General features: G+C 41.9%; 1 protein-coding gene across 3 annotated transcripts in view; it reads left to right on the top strand.

Annotated features, from left to right (window-relative positions):
• LOC126291993 (uncharacterized) overlaps positions 1-18,699 on the top strand; it is a 177,248-nt gene that overhangs the window by 10,042 nt on the left and 148,507 nt on the right. For 2 of the 3 annotated variants that reach the window (XM_049985767.1, XM_049985765.1), the window contains exon 1: positions 16,248-16,274. The exons of the other annotated variant lie outside the window; for it this stretch is intronic. In XM_049985767.1, the coding sequence (XP_049841724.1) occupies positions 16,261-16,274 (14 nt within the window). In that variant the 5' untranslated portion in view covers positions 16,248-16,260. Of the gene's footprint in view, positions 1-16,247; positions 16,275-18,699 lie in introns of those variants that run through there. 3 annotated transcript variants of the gene reach the window in all.

Raw genomic sequence — 18,699 nt, 5'->3', positions numbered from 1 at the left:
CCCGACTTAATTCGACTACATTCCCTTATCCTTGTTTTGCTTTTGTTGATGTTGATCATATATCCTACTTTCAAGACACTGTCCATTCCGTTCAACTGCTCTTCCAAGTCGTTTGCTGTCTCTGACAGAATTACAATGTCATCGGCGAACCTCAAAGTTTTGATTTCTTCTCCCTTGATTTCAATATCTACTCCAAATTGATGGAAGGTAATGTTGACTTCGGTGCTTGTGTTGACATGCGACTCATTGCTCTACAGTACTAGCTAGCATCAAGCACATCAGTACGTAGCATCAACAGGTTAGTGTTCATCACGAACGTGGTTTTGCAGTCAGTGCAATGTTTACAAATGCGAAGTTGGCAGATGCCCATTTGATGTATGACTTAGCACGGGGCAATAGCCGTGGCGCGGCACGTTTGTATCGAGACAGATTTCCAGAACGAAGGTGTCCCGGCAGGAACACGTTCGAAGCAAGTGATCGGCGTTTTAGGGAGCACGGAACATTCCAGCCTATGACTCGCGACTGGGGAAGACATAGAATGACTAGGAGACCTGCAATGGACGAGGCAATTCTTCGTGCAGTTGACGATAACCCTAATGTCAGCGTCAGAGAAGTTGCTGCTGTACAAGGTAACGTTGATCACGTCACTGTATGGAGAGTGCTACGGGAGAACCAGTTGTTCCCGTACCATGTACAGCGTGTGCAGTCATTATCAGCAGCTGATTGGCGTCCACGGGTACACTTCATCCAACAATGTGTCAATCCTCATTTCAGTGCAAATGTTCTCTTTACGGATGAGGCTTTATTCCAACGTGGTCAAATTGTAAATTGTCACAATCAACATGTGTGGGCTGACGAGAATCCGCACGCAATTGTGCTATCATGTCATGAACACAGATTTTCTGTGGGCAAGCATTGTTGGTGATGTCTTGATTGGGCCCCATGTTCTTCCACCTACGCTCAATGGAGCACGTTATCATGATTTCATACGGGATACTCTACCTGTGCTGCTAGAACATGTGCCTTTACAAGTACGACACAACATGTGGTTCATGCACGATGGAGCTCCTGCACGTTTCAGTCGAAGTGTTCGGACACATGTCCACATAACATATTTTCTTTCTTTGTGTGTGAGGAATGTTTCCTGAAAGTTTGGACGTACCTTTTTGTAACACCCTGTATATGTTTGTTTCCGAGATTAGCAATTCACGAAGAGCAAAAGTAGTTCAGTTTGTTAGAGACGCTCAGTCATATGCTTCTTCCAGTTTTCATCATTAGGTACATCCAGAAATTTAGAGCATTCTGCCCTACTTCCTAACTCCCGCGCAAGTGCTGCATCGACTGTTGGTATGGCTTTGTTGTACAGAACCGAATGTGGCGTGCTTTTTTTCACAAAATTTAGGGAGGGTCCATTTCCAGAGACTCACTTAATAATTCTTTGAAAAATATCATCTACCAACTCTTCTGTTTTCTCCCTAATGTAATGCTAGTTTCGTCTGCAAAAAGTACAAACTTTTATTTCGTTTCATCGCATGAGGCTCGGTGACGTTGGTTCAGTGTGCGATTTGCAGGGGGGGATTCCCCCCCCCCCCCCCCTCTGCGTCAGACCATCCCTTCCTGTGGTTTCAGTTTTTTGCGTCCCAACCTGGGATGTTTATTTCCCACGCACTGGAGTAAAACTTTACATATAATTTAAATTTGTGGAGCCGAACTCCGAAAGTTTTTTAATACAGTCTTACTATTAATGTGTTTGCTTATTAATTTTGAAAAAGTGTTATGTAGTAGTTAAGCATTTCAAAACATTTAGAGCTAAATCATCATTCTCATGTCGTCATTGTTGCTTTCGTCTAAGGTGCGTCATCCGTTTACTTGCGAGCTTGCGAGGGAAGTAATGTGTCCGTCGTACCGAAGCAGTCGTATCGCAGTATCGCAGAGTTGGGTGAGCTGGGGGCTGAAATTCCCACCCGGGGCCCTGACACAGTGTGGTGACCCGCCCTCTACCTGTGCCAACATTTACCGTTAGGCCATCTCTTGGCAACGGTATGGCTCGGAGTAACGCGCCTGGGACGAAAGCACACATTACTAAATAACGCACCATCGTCTACTTCTAGTTCCTAGGATACTATTTCGTGGACCTTCTTTAAATACTCTTCTCTTCCACCATCGTTTTCTTTTCCTTTGGTTTTCACTTCCGTTGTTAGCTGCATTTGCAAGTACCAAGTAGGCCGCCGCTGCGATACTTTACCATCCTTCATACTGCAAGACCGACACACGTGTGGCACAAATTCTGTTGCTTTGGTATAAATTAACCTCCCGCATGCAACATACGCCGCAAGATGTTGCCTGTTGTAGCATGCTACAAGACGACGCACGCCACATTTCCGTAGCATGCCACAATGTTGTAAGTCGTCGCCCCAGCGTAAACGTGGCTTTAGAGCCAGGTCTGTATTGTATGGTGGATGTGATGTGTTGCGTACGAAACTTAAACCTGCCATCAGATCAAAACGTCGTGGAAAACAGTGAAGAGGTGTCAATCTGCAACAAGATAACGCTCGCCCACCTTCTGCCAAACGGACAGCCGACGCAATAACGCAATAAAGGAGTTGAGATTCGAGGTGCTGGCTCCAAGCGATTTTCACATGTTTGGACCCTTAACGGAAGCACTATAGGGAAGATTTGAATGTGATGAAGAAGTCATTGTTGCGGTGCAAAATTGGTTACAGATTCAACCGAAAAACGTATTTTCTGATGAAATAAAAAAAACTCCTAAAACGTCGGGAAAACTGCATTGAAGTCCAGGGAGGTTATGTAGAAAAATAACGCACGTTTCAGTTTTCTATCATCAGAATAAGTACAGCTTTTCACAAATGTGCCTTTACTTTTTGAATTCCCGTCGTATACCTGTACGTAGATGATTTTGTAAATAAGCTTTACCTATAATGCACTTTTAAAGATATAACAAGTGATGGCTTTTCTGATAGTGCATACGCGTGAATCGTGAGTTTCGGCATTGACTTCTATTTATAAATAACTGATTAACCATGGGTAACGCCACGGTCCAAGCTAGTAACATATGTGATTGTACTAATCCCCTAAGACATCCCCCCCCCCCACTGGTAAAAGCACAAATCGCACACTGCGTTGGTTGTTCCATTTGGGGGGGGGGGGAGGAGCGTTAGTGAAAGCGTTCTCTCGGCTGCAAGGAAACAGTGGTTACCTGAGCAGTGGGTAGTCCCCTAACACGGGACATCCAGGTAGTTGGAACCACGCGTTAATCCCTGCCGTCAGGCGTCAATAGAAGTGGAAGCCAACTACAGAAAACGGGGTTGGGACACTTGTGAGGAGCGACATTTGTGAGGAGACCCGGCCGAACAGGTAGCGGGCAGTCTACAGCAGGGGTCTCCAAACTAGGGCCCGCGGGCTGAAACCGGCCCGAGAGAATAGGCAAACCGGCCCGCGTTAGATGGCCGGACATCCCCGGTATCCGGCCCGCCAAATATTTGAGGCGGTACCTATACTGCCAACAATTGAGTTTCGAGGCCTATCGCGACCAATATACCGCGACATTGCCTCTGCTACAAGACTACATAACTAAACTTATTGTTGCAACGCTTGAAATAACAATGCGTTGATACACTATACCTCTGTTACGTCTTTCAGTAATAGTGTTGCTAACAATGATTTTGAGATTTCGTTAACTTTGCAGGACGCTTTCGTGAAGAATGTGCAGTGACATACTTTTTTGTCGATGAAATTCGCCAGAATTTCGGTCAGTTACGTCCACCAATCAAAATTATGTAATTAAATAAAAATCGTAGTTTGTTTCAGTGCTAGCTAATCCCGCAACCTTCGATTTTTACGATTTCATCTTTCCTTTAGCCTTACATTACGGTGATCGTGGAGTGCTAGGGTGCTTTAATCCCATTAGGTAGATCTTGGCCCTTATAACATCGTGGTGGAGTCAATGTGGCCCGCGCACTAAAAAGTTTGGAGACCCCTGGTCTACAGGGACACGAAACAGGGTAGCGCACCGCAGTTCAGTACTGCTGTGGACACCAAACAGGCAGCGTATCGCGTAAACTTAAACAAGGAGAAGTATAAAGGAAGACTACCCACCAGAAAAAAACTTAGTTTTAGGCGAAGGCAGCCATACATGTATTCCGGACGTTGCGGCTAATGTAGTGCGAAAACACGTGGCAAACGCCAAAAGGCGTGTCAAAGAAACGGACACTTCAATGTCTTCTGTTTACGTCGAAGAAGTAGGGCCACTGTCCAATCAAGGATGCGACATCGTCACATTACTGCCGTCACACAGGAGTGCAAAACGATCGCTGCAACGCATCAGGCAAAAAAGCATGGGATCTACACAAGATCTGACCGGTCCTGCAGGAATATTTCTGCAAGAACATAATTTGCTCATTAGCAAATTTTTTATCTTAGAAGAAAGATTAAGAAAAGGCAAACCTACGTTTCTAGCATTTGTAGACTTAGAGAAAGCTTTTGACAATGTTGACTGGAATACTCTTTTTCAAATTCTAAAGGTGGCAGGGGTAAAATACAGGGAGCGAAAGGCTATTTATAATTTGTACAGAAACCAGATGGCAGTAATAAGAGTCGAGGGGCATGAAAGGGAAGCAGTGGTTGGGAAAGGAGTGAGACAGGGTTGTAGCCTCTCCCCGATGTTATTCAATCTGTATATTGAGCAAGCAGTAAAGGAAACAAAAGAAAAATTTGGAGTAGGTATTAAAATTCATGGAGAAGAAGTAAAAACCTTGAGGTTCGCCGATGACATTGTAATTCTGTCAGAGACGGCAAAGGACTTGGAAGAGCAGTTGAACGGAATGGACAGTGTCTTGAAAGGAGGATATAAGATGAACATTAACAAAAGCAAAACGAGGATAATGGAATGTAGTCAAATTAAATCGGGTGATGCTGAGGGAATTAGATTAGGAAATGAGACACTTAAAGTAGTAAAGGAGTTTTGCTATTTAGGAAGTAAAATAACTGATGATGGTCGAAGTAGAGGGGATATAAAATGTAGCCTGGCAATGGCAAGGAAAGCGTTTCTGAAGAAGAGAAATTTGTTAACATCGAATATAGATTTATGTATCAGGAAGTCGTTTCTGAAAGTATTTGTTTGGAGTGTAGCCATGTATGGAAGTGAAACATGGACGATAACTAGTTTGGACAAGAAGAGAATAGAAGCTTTCGAAATGTGGTGCTACAGAAGAATACTGAAGATAAGGTGGATAGATCACGTAACTAATGAGGAGGTATTGAATAGGATTGGGGAGAAGAGAAGTTTGTGGCACAACTTGACTAGAAAAAGGGATCGGTTGGTAGGACATGTTTTGAGGCATCAAGGGATCACAAATTTAGCATTGGAGGGCAGCGTGGAGGGTAAAAATCGTAGAGGGAGACCGAGAGATGAGTACACTAAGCAGATTCAGAAGGATGTAGGTTGCAGTAGGTACTGGGAGATGAAGCAGCTTGCACAGGATAGAGTAGCATGGAGAGCTGCATCAAACCAGTCTCAGGACTGAAGACAACAACAACAACAGCAAATTTTTACTTGCAGATGATGACAAGAGGACCAAATGATAGGATAATGGTCTTCGCCAGGGAAATCCTGTTTAAGAGACTGCAATTCGTACTTTGTCGCTGGAACGTTCAAAAGCTCCAGAAAGCAGTTTGGACAGTTATTTATTATTCATGCCGATATTTCTAGTTCTGAGGAGGAAACTGTGGTCTCACCGCCAGACACCATACTTGCTAGGTGGTAGCCTTTAAATTGACCGCGGTCCGTTAGTATACGTCGGACCCGCGTGTCGCCACTATCAGTGATTGCAGACCGAGCGCCGCCACAAGGCAGGTCTAGAGAGACTCCCTAGCACTCGCCCAGTTGTTCAGCCGACTTTGCTAGCGATGGTTCACTGACTGCATGCGCTCTCATTTGCAGAGACGATAGTTTAGAATAGCCTTCAGCTACGTCATTTGCTACGACCTAGCAAGGCCTCATATTCAGAAATTAGAATTAATTCTGAACAGACAAAATTGTGAATCATGTACCGTCGAGAGCGATGTTCATCATTAATGGATTAAAGTTAAGTATCAAACTAATTACGTCCGCTTTCTGAATTCTAATTCCGTGTGATGTTCCAGACCTCACGTCAGTATAGTTCTTCCCTCCTCACGCCAGTTCCAACCGTGTGCAGCTTGCTACCCAATAAAAAGCGAGGAACGTACGATCGCTTTTTCAGAGCTGTTAAGAGCAACGTACCTGGATGGAATCCTATAGCTATCATGATAGATTTTGAAGCTGCAATTATGGAATCAGTAACACATTTGTTTCCTAATGCAAACATTAATGGCTGCAACTACCATTTCAATCAGTGCTTGTGGAGGTAAGTGCAGAATTACGGCCTTGTTGCTGCCTACAACAAAAACGAAGAAATTCGTTTTCACATAAGAGTGTGTTCCGCTTTGGCTCACATTCCCCTGGACATGTTAAATGATGGGTGGCTATGCATTCAGGAGAGCACGCCAGATAATGAAAAACTGCAGGATTTTTACGACTGTTTTGTTGGAACAATGGCTGGATAATGAAGACATGCCAAGGGATATATGGAACTGCGCAGGAGGGCGTCACCACACCATGTTTCAGAAGGATGGAATCCGGGGATAAATACATTAATTTCGAAGGTTCATCCAAATTTTTACTCCTTAGTAAAAATTCTCAGAAGACGCAGAATATCATGGGCACCAATTTGACCGACTAGTTTTAAATCTAGGTGGAAAAGAAGAAATAAGTCCGCAATTAAGACAGATGAGATAGTTTCTAAGGCCCTTACAAGACTACAAGTTGACGGCAATATAAAATCATTTCTTCCTTGCGCGGCCTATGCACAGAAGTGACAATGAAAAGAAAATGGCTGAAGCTACAGCAACACTCCTAAATATTAAAAAGGGGTTCAGTTCACGCCGATCGCCCTATTGTAAAAATTGTAAATAAATAATCATCCTGTAAATATTGTAAATAAATAAAATGCGGGACTAAGAGATACCATCTCCTCGTGCTGTTCCCTGGAAACGACACAAAGTCGGCTGAATGTCTCTTGCAAACTGTAAAAGATTCACTAATGTAGTCTGAAAAGTCATAGTTTTTCTAACAATCAGAATCAGCATTTTTGTTTAGCAAATTTTAGAAACAATGTCTGTTTGAGTGAACGATGAATACATCTTGTTTCAATACATGAATCGCATTGCTTAACGCTAATTGCTAGCAGGACATACATTAGACTTCAGTACACTTCCCTGCGTGGTACAGGAAAATTGAGGTTTATTTCGAAATCATTAAAGAAAAAAGTTTCTACCGAGAACCAAATTCTTTAGGTGGCTCATCTTAATATATGGTAAAAGGTTGCCACTCCTTTCATATAAAATTTTGGGTGAGCATTTGAAAGATGGCAAACATTTTCGGTTTCTATAGTTTCTGGCCCTGGGAGTAGACAACATTCCATTAGAACTACTGACAGCCTTGGGAGAGCCAGTCCTGACAAAACTCTACCATCTGGTGAGCAAGATGTATGAGACCGGCGAAATTCCCTCAGACTTCAAGAAGAATATAATAAATCCAATCCAAAAGAAAACGGGTGTTGACAGATGTGAAAATTACCGAACAATCAGTTTAATAAGCCACAGCTGCAAAATGTTGTTGTTGTTGTTGTTGTTGTTGTTGTCTTCAGTCCTGAGACTGGTTTGATGCAGCTCTCCATGCTACTCTATTCTATGCAAGCCACTTCATCTCCCAGTACCTACTGCAACCTACATCCTTCTGAACCTGCTTAGTGTATTCATCTCTTGGTCTCCCTCTATGATTTTTATCCTCCGCGCTGCCCTCCAATGCTAAATTTGTGATCCCTTGATGCCTCAAAACATGTCCTTTCAACCGATCCCTTCTTCTAGTCAAGTTGTGCCACAAACTTCTCTTCTCCCCAATCCTATTCAATACCTCCTCATTAGTTATGTGATCTACCCATCTAATCTTCAGCATTCTTCTGTAGCACCACATTTCGAAAGCTTCTATTCTCTTCTTGTCCAAACTATTTGTTGTCCATGTTTCACTTCCATACATGGCTACACTCCATACAAATACTTTCAGGAACGACTTCCTGACATTTAAATCTATACTCGATGTTAACAAATTTCTCTTCTTCAGAAAAGCTTTCCTTGCCATTGCCAGTCTACATTTTATATCCTCTCTACTTCGACCATCATCAGTTATTTTACTTCCTAAATAGCAAAACTCCTTTACTACCTTAGGCTTCTCATTTCCTAATCTAATTCCCTCAGCATCACTAGATATAATTTGACTACATTCCATTATCCTCGTTTTGCTTTTGTTGATGTTCATCTTATATCCTCTTTTCAAGACACTGTCGATTCCGTTCAACTGCTCTTCCAAGTCCTTTGCCGTCTCTGACAGAATTACAATGTCATCGGCGAACCTCAAAGTTTTTACTTCTTCTCCATGAATTTTAATACCTACTCCAAATTTTTCTTTTGTTTCCTTTACTGCTTGCTCAATATAGAGATTGAATAACATCGGGGAGAGGCTACAACCCTGTCTCACTCCTTTCCCAACCACTGCTTCCCTTTCATGCCCCTCGATTCTAATAACTGCCATCTGGTTTCTGTACAAATTGTAAATAGCCTTTCGCTCCCTGTGTTTAACCCCTGCCACCTTCAGAATTTGAAAGTGAGTATTCCAGTCAATATTGTCAAAAGCTTTCTCTAAGTCTACAAATGCTAGAAACGTAGGTTTGCCCTTCCTTAATCTAGCTTCTAAGATAAGTCGTAGGGTCGGTATTGCCTCACGTGTTCCAACATTTCTACGGAATCCAAACTGAACTTCCCCGAGGTCGCCTTCTACTAGTTTTTCCATTCGTCTGTAAAGAATTCTCGTTAGTATTTTGCAGCTGTGACTTATTAAACTGATAGTTCGGTAATTTTCACATCTGTCAACACCTGCTTACTTTGGGATTGGAATTATGATATTCTTCTTGAAGTCTGAGGGTATTTCGCCTGTCTCATACATCTTGCTCACCAGCTGGTAGAGTTTTGTCATGACTGGCTCTCCCAAGGCTGTCAGTAGTTCTAATGGAATGTTGTCTACTTCGGGGGCCTTGTTTCGACTCAGTTATTTCAGTGCTCTGTCAAACTCTTGACGCAGTATCTTACCTCCCTTTTCGTCTTCATCTACATCCTCTTCCATTTCCATAATATTGTCCTCAAGCACATCGCCCTTGTATAAACCTTCTATATACTCCTTCCACCTTTCTGCCTTCCCTTCTTTGCTTAGAACTGGGTTGCCATCTGAGCTCTTGATATTCATACACGTGGTTCTCTTCTCTCCAAAGGTCTCTTTAATTATCCTGTAGGCAGTATCTATCTTACCCCTAGTGAGATAAGCTTCTACATCCTTACATTTGTCCTCTAGCCATCCCTGCTTAGCCATTTTGCACTTCCTGTCGATCTCATTTTTTAGACGTTTGTATTCCTTTTTGCCTGCTTCATTTACCGCATTTTTATATTTTCTCCTTTCATCAATTAAATTCAATATTTCTTCTGTTACCCAAGGACTTCTAGTAACCCTCGTCTTTTTACCTACTTGATCCTCTGCTGCCTTCACTACTTCGTCTCTCAAAGCTACCCATTCTTTTTCTACTGTGTTTCTTTCCCCCATTCCTGTCAATTGTTCCCTTATGCTCTCCTTGAAACTCTGTACAACCTCTGGTTCTTTCAGCTTATTCAGATCCCATGTCCTTAAGTTCCCACCTTTTTGCAGTTTCTTCAGTTTTAACCTACAGGTCATAACCAATAGATTGTGGTCAGAGTCCATATCTGCACCTGGAAATGTCCTTCAATTTAAAACCTGATTCCTAAATCTCTGTCTTACCATTATATAATCTATCTGATACCTTTTAGTATCTCCAGGATTCTTCCATGTATACAACCTTCTTTTATGATTCTTGAACCAAGTGTTAGCTATGATTAAGTTATGCTCTGTGCAAAATTCTACCAGACGGCTTCCTCTTTCATTTCTTAGCCCCAATCCGTATTCACCCACTATGTTTCCTTCTCTTCCTTTGCCTACTGACGAATTAAAGTCACCCATGACTATTAAATTTTCGTCTCCCTTCACTACCTGAATAATTTCTTTTATCTCATCATACATTTCATCAATTTCTTCATCATCTGTAGAGCTAGTTGGCATATAAACTTGTACTACTGTAGTAGGCATGGGCTTCGTGTCTATCTTTGCCACAATAATGCGTTCACTATGCTGTTTGTAATAGTTTACCCGCACTCCTATTTTTTTTATTCATTATTAAACCTACTCCTGCATTACCCCTATTTGATTTTGTATTTATAACCCTGTATTCACCTGACCAAAAGTCTTGTTCCTCCTGCCACCGAACTTCACTAATTCCCACTATATCTAACTTTAACCTATGCATTTCCCTTTTTAAATTTTCTAATCTACCTGCCCGATTAAGGGATCTGACATTCCACGCTCCGATCCGTAGAACGCCAGTTTTCTTTCTCCTGATATCGACGTCCTCCTGAGTAGGACCCCGCCCGGAGATCCGAATGGGGGACTATTTTACCTCCGGAATATTTTACCCAAGAGGACGCCATCATCATTTAATCATACAGTAAAGCTGCATGTCCTCCGGAAAAATTACGTCTGTAGTTTCCCCTTGCTTTCAGCCGTTCGCAATACCGTTTTGGTTAATGTTGCAAGACCAGATCAGTCAGTCATCCAGACTGTTGCCCCTGCAACTACTGAAAAGACTGCTGCCCCTCTTCAGGAACCACATGTTTGTCTGGCCTCTCAACAGATACCCCTCCGTTGTGGTTGCACCTACGGTACGGCCATCTGTATCGCTGAGGCATGCAAGCCTCCCCACCAACGGCAAAGTCCATGGTTCATGGGGGGGAGTTGCAAAATACTAACACGAATTCTTTACAGACGAATGGAAAAACTAGTAGAAGCCGACTTCGGGGAAGATCAGTTTGGATTCCGTAGAAATACTGGAACATGTGAGGCTATACTGACCCTACGACTTACCTTAGAAGAAAGGTTAAGGAAAGGCAAACCAACGTTTCTAGCATTTGTAGACTTATAGAAAGCTTTTGACAATGTTGACTGGAATACTCTCTTTCAAATTCTGAAGGTGGCAGGGGTAAAATATAGGGAGCGAAAGGCTATTTACAATTTGTACAGAAACCGGATGGCAGTTAAAGACTCGAGGGGCACGAAATGGAAGCAGTGGTTGCGAAGGAAGTGAAACAGGGCTGTAGCATCTCCCCGATGTTATTCAATATTTATATTGAGCAAGCAGTGAAGGAAACAAAAGAAAAATTCGGAAACTATTGTTGTTGTTGTGGCCTTCAGTTCTGAGACTGGTTTGATGCAGCTCTCCATGCTACTGTATGCTGTGCTAGCTTCTTCATCTCCCAGTACCTACTGCAGCCTACATCCTTCTAAATCTGCTTAGTGTATTCACCTCTTGGTCTCCCTCTACGATTTTTACCCTCCACGCTGCCCTCCAGTACTGAATTGGCGATCCCTTGATGCCTCAGTGCCTCAGAACATGTCCTACCAACTGATCCCTTCTTCTATTCAAGTTGTGCCACAAACTTCTCTTCTCCCCAATCCTATTCAATACCTCCTCATTAGTTATGTGATCTACCCATTTAATCTTCAGCATTCTTCTGTAGCACCACATTTCGAAAGCTTCTATTCTCTTCTTGTCCAAACTATTTATTGTCCATGTTTCACTTCTATACATGGCTACACTCCATACAAATACATTCAGAAACGAATTCCTGATACATAAATCTATATTCGATGTTAACAAATTTCTCTTCTTCAGAAACGCTTTCCTTGCCATTGCCAGTCTACATTTTATATCCTCTCTACTTCGACCATCATCAGTTATTTTACTTCCTAAATAGCAAAACTCCTTTACTACTTTAAGTATCTCATTTCCTAATCTAATTACCTCAGCATCACCCGATTTAATTCGACTAAATTACATTATCCTCGCTTTTCTTTTGTTGATGTTCATCTTATATCCTCCTTTCAAGACAACTGCTCTTCCAGGTCCTTTGCTGTCTCTGACAGAATTACAATCTCATCGTCGAAGCTCAAAGTTTTTGTTTCTTCTCCATGGATTTTAATGCCTACTGCAAACTTTTCTTTTGTTTCCTTTACTGCTTGCTCAATATACAGACTGAATAACATAGGGGAGAGGCTACAACCTCGTCTCACTCCGTTCCCAACCACTGCCTTCCTTTCATGTCCCTCGACTCCTATAACTGCCATCTGGTTTCTGTACAAGTTGTAAATATCCTTTCACTCCCTGTGTTTTGCCCCTGTCACCTTCATAATTTGAAAGAGAGTATTCCAGTCAACATTGTCAAAAGCTTTCTCTAAAAGCTAGAAACGTAGGTTTGCCTTTCTGAATCCTTCTTCTAATATAAGTCGTCTAGTTAACACCAATTTCATGATGACAACAGCTGGAATGATTCGGGCGGGAGGTGGGCATTTCTTAGCGGAAGAGCTTATAGTGACATTGACGAAGAAAAAACAGACCCATAAATGTTGGATATTGAAATGGGCATCTCGTAGGAATTGTTTAGAAACATCAAATACAGTTTCGTTTGACCATCATTTTCAAATGAACAAAATCAGTTTTCAAGATTTTTAACCATTATTTCTAGTTCTGGACAAAATTCTAGTACAAGTATGCAAGATACCGTGGCATCTCGCATTAAATTATAAGCAACATAGAAATATCTGACATCTGGAGTCACTGGAATACAAGTATTGCAATCCGAACAGCATTATTTGGAAGTTTTTGTGTAATCTACAATACACTGAAGGTATATAGGAAAGTAAGGCTTTTGCCTCAGCAGTTCAGCTTCGTTTTCATTTTCTAAATTAGTCAACGTTCTGATAGGCCACAGGTTCTATAAATGTATGTTTTTTACCGGTTCAGTAGTTAATTTTGTAACTAAACTTTGTGCTGCTGTGCAGAACTCTCTTTACTCAGTGATAGCGCCAGTACAAACCCTACTGTATTCACACAAGCTTTTAATGAAAGTCGAGAGCCGGCCGGCGTGGCCGTGCGGTTCTAGGCGCTTCAGTCTGGAACCGCGTGACCTCTACGGTCGCAGGTTCGAATCCTGCCTCGGGCATGGATGTGTGTGATGTCCTTAGGTTAGTTAGGTTTAAGTAGTTCTAAGTTCTAGGGGACTGATGACCACAGATGTTAAGTCCCATAGTGCTCAGAGCCATTTGAACCATTTTTTTGAAAGTCGAGAGCAGTTTAAAAACTGTAAACATGCAAATTTTCATTTCACTGTGAGATTTACACTCAAACGCTGAAGCAAAAAATTATCTTTATACTGAAATAAAATGAAAACCTTTACAGTATTGACTTTTCTGCAGTAATATGAACGCCAGGAAGTCCACACACACTCAGCTTCAATACTTTTTAATCCATTTCATCACTTCATATGATAGTGTGTTACTCTGTTACAAATTTATTTATTTAAATGATTATAAGGAGTTGCAGAACGCTGGAATGTTATTACTATCACACTGTTTAAGAACGTTTTGCTGCTGTCGAAAGTATTTACTTAGTTTAAGACTAAGCCTATTATTTTGGCGTGACGCTAATTTTCCACCTACATAAACAAATGATACTAGACCTGTGCTGCCGAACTAGAGAGCCTGTGTAGGGAGAGAGCGGCCAACCGGACGATACGGCGCCCATTTTTTTTGCCAAACTGTGGGTGGGACTTTAGAATGGCCAGTAGTGGAGTACATATTCACTGAATCAAAAGCACAGACAATATGGCAAAATCATTCGTTAAATGCCTTTGTTTATAAGAATAATGTGTTATAATAATTTTCACACAGCCAATTTACAGGTCTATTTTCAAATTTAACTATGTATATTGCAAGTTGTTTTATATGTGGTAAAAAGCAAAAACTACTTTCTTCGCATAGATAAGAGTACTTGGTTGGTTTTCACAAGGCTCCTGTTTGATTTATGACAGCCCTGTTGACTACGACTGCCCACTGCTTTCGTCTTTCTTCATTGTGTGGAAATGCTAACATGCGAAATCCACCTTCGCCTCTATTGGAACAACCGAATGCAGCACAACCTGGCATCGTTTACGAACTTCTGCAGAACGAATTACAGATGTCAAAAACAATACTGTACAATTACTAACGTGTTTACTTCAAACATTTAGGCCCACCGACTTCATCACAAAATGCTTCATTTTTTCAACTCGTATTTAAGATCGAAAACGCTAATTACGTACTAAAAACGATATACAACTAAATCGAACATGCATGCACAACGCATAACAAGTGTCTCTCTCTCTCTCTCTCTCTCTCTCTCTCTCTCTCTCTCTCTCTATATATATATATATATATATATATATATATATATATATATATATTCAGTCCTGAGACTGGTTTGATGCAGCTCTCCATGCCACTCTATCCTGTGCAAGCCTCTTCATCTCCCAGTACCTACTGCAACCTACATCCTTCTGAATCTGCTTAGTGTATTCATCTCTTGGTCTCCCTCTACGATTTTTACCCTCCACGGTGCCCTCCAATGCTAAATTTGTGATCCCTTGATGCCTCAGAACACGTCCCACCAACCGATCCCTTCTTCTAGTCAAGTTGTGCCACAAACTTCTCTTCTCCCCAATCCTACTCAATAGTTATGTGATCTACCCATCTAATCTTCAGCATTATATATATATATATATATATATATATATATATATATATATATAATGCCGAACTAGAAAGCATGTATAGGGAGAGAGTGGCCACAGGTGAAGTTGCCCGTGATTGGTTGATTAGCTTAGGCAGAAAAATGGCACCCAACGTCTCTCGTGCTTCCTATGTTCGCCGTGCTTTTGAGTTGAACTGAAGTTCAGAGGACTTTTGGAAACGATTAATAGGTATTTGAATTATTGAGAGACTTGTTATGCGTTGTGCATGCATGTTAGATTTAGTTGTATATCAGGTTGCAGTAGGTACTGGGAGATGAAGAAGCTTGCACGGGACAGAGTAGCATGGAGAGCTGCATCAAACCAGTCTCAAGACTGAAGACCACAACAACAACAATTAGGTTTTGCGTGCATACTGGTAGCATCGCAAGCTTTTCTGAAGCCAATATCTGACTGTCCTTGCTGGAAACGGAAAGTTCCTGTAATTGTTGAGCCATGCTCATTCGACTTTATAGCGTCAAACTTTATTTCGTTCCGAATCAGAACACTAGGCATTGTTTTGGTTTCAGTATTATTGCTTGACTGTTGACGCAGGCAAGTTGTAAGCACGTTTTCCGCAGTTGTCGAGGTTGCTGAAACACTATTCGTAGTAAATAATTGTAGGTACTCTTGCAGACAGTTTTTAATAGGCCTACTTACTGTGGGGTAGAAGGATACGGTAGTTTTCTTGTTATATTTCGTCGTTATTACAGTAGCCTAGCCTACATTTAACATTACCTGATTTTTGTAATCTCTTTCGTTTGTTATCTATGAGAGGTATTCAGTATAAGTCGTAAGCAGTTGTTTACTTTTGACATGCAAAAAGTTTGAAGACGTGACAAGAAGTACTAATACGTCTCACACTTTTTGCATGTCACAAGTAAACAACTGCTTACGACTTTCATTCATCTGACGTAATACAGGTACGTTAAATCTTTAGCGTTATGCACTTCCGATACAAAACAAATGCTATACACTATATTTTTTAATTTACATTACTTTCATTGCAATATGTCTAGTAAACGAACTTTAAAGGAGATAAATGCAAGTAACGAATAATTTTTACAGCCACTGTATCAAAAACTCCTGTGCTGTACGTAGAAGGCTACTTAGAATATATTACAGCTGTAAAGAAAGGCATTTAACGAATGATTTCGTCATATTGTCTTCTACTGGCCATTCAAAAGTCCCGCCCGCAGTTTGGCAGAAAAATGGCCGCCGTATCGTCCGGTTGGCCACTCCCTATACAGGCTCTGTATGCCGAACGAACCAGAGGAGACACCTATCGCCACTCGCTGAAGCTCGTAGGCGCTGGTGGGGGAAGCGACAACGTGCGAGCAAGTAGAACGCCTTCCAACTTACAGTACCTAGCTTCTGCGCCCTGTTGGCATGGCAGCGTGCAGGTAGGGTGTTCCCATATGTGGTGGTGGGTGCGATGCATGTGTAAGAAGTTCGTGCCAGCGGAAACCCTGTTTAATGGATGTCTAGGATTTCTCTTCTGGACAAGGTTAAGAGAAAACGCTGTGTTAATCCCCCAGACGAAGTCCCGAGAGCTTCCGAACAAAGAGTCCTTCCCGGGAGGATATGTTTATCTTCTGTCTGCTCACTGAATTCTCCGTGCGTATTGGCGAATACACTTTAACTGTGGGTGGGAGCTGGCAATAGTGCTCGGAGATCACAGAATGGAGAAAATTTAGACCATTCTCCTGTGATTGAAATGTGCATCTACATCTACATGGATACTCTGCAAATCACATTTAAGTGCCTAGCAGAGGGTTCATCGAACCACCTTCACAATTATCTATTATTCCAATCTCGTATAGCGTGCGGAAAGAATGAACACCTATATCTTTCCTTACGAGCTCTTATTTCCCTTATTTTATCGTGGTGATCGTTCCTTCCTATGTAGGTCGGTGTCAACAAAATATTTCCGAATTCGGAGGAGAAAGTTGGTGGTTGGAATTTCGTGAGAAGATTCCGTCCTAACGAAAAACGTCTTTCTTTTAATGATTTCCTGCCCAAATCCTGTATCATTTCTGTGACACTCTCTCCCATATTTCGCGATAATAGAAAACGTGCTGCCTTTCTTTGAACTTTTTCGATTTACTCCGTCAGTCCTACCTGGTAAGGATCCCACACCGCGCAGCAGTATTCTAAAACAGGGCGGACAAGCGTAGTGTAGGCAGTCTTCTTAGATCTGTTACATTTCCTAAGTATCCTGCCAACAAAATGCGGTCTTTAACTAGCCTTCCCCACAACATTTTCTATGTGTTCCTTGCAGTTTAAGTTGTTCGTAATTGTAATACCTAGGTATTTAGTTGAATTTACGGCCTTTAGATTAGACTGATTTATCGTGTAACCGAAGTTTAACGTGTTTCTTCTAGCACTCATGTGGATGACCTCACATTCGTTATTCAGGGTCAACTGCCATTTTTCGCACCATTCAGATAATTTTTCTAAATCGTTTTGCAGCTTGTTTTGATCTTCTGATACGTTTATTTGTCGATAAACGACAGCATCATCTGCAAACAGCCGAAGACGGCTGCTCAGATTGTCTCCCAAATCGTTTATACAGATAAGGAAAAGCAAAGGATCTATAACACTACCTTGGGGAACGCCAGAAACCAGTACTGTTTTACTCGATGACTTCCCGTCAATTACTACGAACTGTGACCTCTCTGACAGGAAATCACAAATCCAGTCACATAACTGAGACGACATTCCATAAGCACGCAATTTTAATACGAGCCGCTTGTGTGGTACTGTGTCAAACGCCTTCCGTAAATCCAGAAATACGGAATCGATCTGAAATCCCTTGTCAATAGCACTCAACACTTCATGTAAATAAAGAGCGAGTTGTGTTTCACAGGAACGATGTTTTCTAAACCTATGTTGGGTGTGTGTCAATAGACCGTTTTCTTCGAGATAATTTATAAAAATTCGAACACAACATGTTCCAAAATCCTGCTACATATCGGCGTTAACGATATGGGCTTGTAATTTAGTGGATTACTCATACTACCTTTCTTGAGCATTGGTGTGGCCTTTGCAACTTTCCAGTCTTTGGGTACGGATCTTTCGTCGAGCGAACGGTTGTATATGATTGTTAAGTATGGAGCTAATGCATCAGCATACTCCGAAAAGAACCTAATTGATATTCAGTCTGAACCAGAAGACTTGCTTTTATTAAGTGATTTAAGTTGCTTCACTACTCCGAGGATATTTACTTCTACGTTACGCAGTTTTCCTCCGAGGTGTGATGCACGCCAGAAATGCTGTGCTTTAGGGTGGACAGTCATCGTCTGATTTTTGCTGCAGCAGCTCAGGCTTAATTTGACGGATGTGAAGTTGTCGGGACACAGTTCCACTCTATGCACCAGCCACGGTAAGACCGCTAAAGCAGTGCGCACATGCGACTTAGGTAGACGCGTCAGTGAGGTACGGATCTTGTCATATCCTGAAAAGCTTCGACTCGTGTTTCAAACGCACTTTTCGCGATGAGTGGCCGCGCGGTTCGAGGCGCCATGTCACGGTTTGCGCGTCCCCTCCCGCCGGACGTTGGAGTCCTCCCTGGGGCATGGGTGTGTGTATGTTGTTCTTAGCATAAGATAGTTTCAGTAGTGTGTAAGTCTAGGGACCGATTACTTCAGCAGTTTGGTTCCTTAGGAATTCACACACTTTTAAACAGTTTTTTCAAACGCACTGGGCGCCTCACGCACTTTCCCGCTTTCCCGCAGATGTTTCTTTCTCTGATATGACGCCCATCTTCGGGCACAGATATCACTCAAGTCTACGAACCGCCGTTTATGTTAGATCACCATAAATTTA

Source organism: Schistocerca gregaria, chromosome 9, assembly GCF_023897955.1.
Source record: "Schistocerca gregaria isolate iqSchGreg1 chromosome 9, iqSchGreg1.2, whole genome shotgun sequence".
Taxonomy (NCBI): Eukaryota; Metazoa; Arthropoda; class Insecta; order Orthoptera; family Acrididae; genus Schistocerca; species Schistocerca gregaria.
This window is presented reverse-complemented; position numbering and strand designations above follow the sequence as displayed.